The sequence below is a fragment of the Pundamilia nyererei genome, unplaced genomic scaffold, assembly GCF_000239375.1.
Source record: "Pundamilia nyererei isolate P.nyererei 1_Seehausen unplaced genomic scaffold, PunNye1.0 scaffold05487, whole genome shotgun sequence".
In the NCBI taxonomy this organism is placed as follows: domain Eukaryota; kingdom Metazoa; phylum Chordata; class Actinopteri; order Cichliformes; family Cichlidae; genus Pundamilia; species Pundamilia nyererei.
In genome coordinates this window covers 1-1,316 of record NW_005192888.1, presented here as the reverse complement: position 1 = coordinate 1,316, position 1,316 = coordinate 1, and the positions used below count along the sequence as shown (strand labels likewise).

General features: G+C 38.4%; 1 protein-coding gene across 1 annotated transcript; it reads left to right on the top strand.

The window, feature by feature from the left end:
• Positions 1–266: 266 nt before the first annotated feature.
• LOC102216026 (desumoylating isopeptidase 2-like) lies at positions 267–642 on the top strand (the record flags this gene model as incomplete). Its single annotated transcript, XM_005755953.1, has 2 exons — positions 267–360; positions 453–642. Coding segments are annotated over 2 exons (275 nt in total), but the record flags the coding sequence as incomplete, so codon positions are not given.
• Between the last annotated feature and the right edge of the window lie 674 nt (positions 643–1,316).

The window sequence follows — 1,316 nt, the reverse complement described above, 5'->3', positions numbered from 1 at the left end:
TTTTATTGGTGTAGTTTAGTTAACTTAGTATTTACTAACTTGCATTTAGCTACATGTTTAAGCATCTCTATGCAATACTTTGTTGATCACAGTTTTTCCTAAGAAGGCTGTAAACAAAGGGCTGAGAGACCTGCAATTAAACAGGCCTAATGATTTAAGAACAGTGTGTCTGTGATTAATTGTGTGCTTCTGTGTAATTACAGTTACTCAGTGCTTTCATTCAAAGCGCTAACCTGTGTTTTGCCTCTTTGTCCTCTGCCACACAGAATTTGCATATGGAGGCCATCCATACCCTTTCAGTGGCATCTTTGAAATCAACCCCGGCAATGCTGCCGAACTGGGAGAGACATTCAAATTCAAGTGAGCGTGCTCCATTTTAGCATACAGTGCACTGTGATGCTGTTAATGGTGGAGGTGAGTGTGCTCACGTAACTCTTTCTGCTTTTAAACAGGGAGGCCATTGTTTTGGGCACCACTGACTTCACAGAGGAGGACATAGATAAAATCATGGAGGAGCTCGGTAAAGAGTTCAAAGGGAATGCCTACCATCTAATGCACAAAAACTGCAACCACTTCTCCTCCTCGCTGTCTGAGGTCAGTCTCATACAACTATGTTCCTCTAGGTCTAAGTAAAAACCTGTAAAAAAGACAAAAGAAATCTTCCTTTTCAAGCGAAAATTTGTGCACAGGAATACATTTAGAGCTACACATCGAAGGTCAGTTAAGTCATTACAAGCAGTCTTAGTGAAAGTTGTAAAAGTGCCTTCTGTGGTTCAGGAGGTTCATTCAGCATCAAACTACCACAGGAGAAGAACAATAAAAGGACAAACAGTTTAGTAGTTGTAAAGCATCCAGCTTTGGGGTTTTATATCTAGATAAAGATATTCAGACGTTAACACGAAGACACAGACAAAGAAGGCCTGCAGGTCAAAGACAAAAGAGAAGGATGAGGCAGAGGAAGGAAAAATTAGGGAAACCCTGAGGGAAGTAAACACATGAAGAACAATAAACTCAAAGTAGAAACTGTAATTCCATGGAAACTAGACTATAACACTGTCTGTACAAGAATAATTTAAAAAAACAGATGCATTCTATAAAGGAAGAAAAACAGAAACTCAAAATTAAAGCTATGCAAGAAGTCCCGAGTCACAAATAATCGAAAAATAGCAAAGACCCTAGGATTATGACAGATAGAAGGTTATCAACTTTGCTAAGATAATTTAATATGTTTTGTTTAACAACACATTGCCTGTTTGTAATTTTTTAGTAATGCTTTGTAAGCATCGTGTCAAGCAGTCATACCACCAAAATCCACA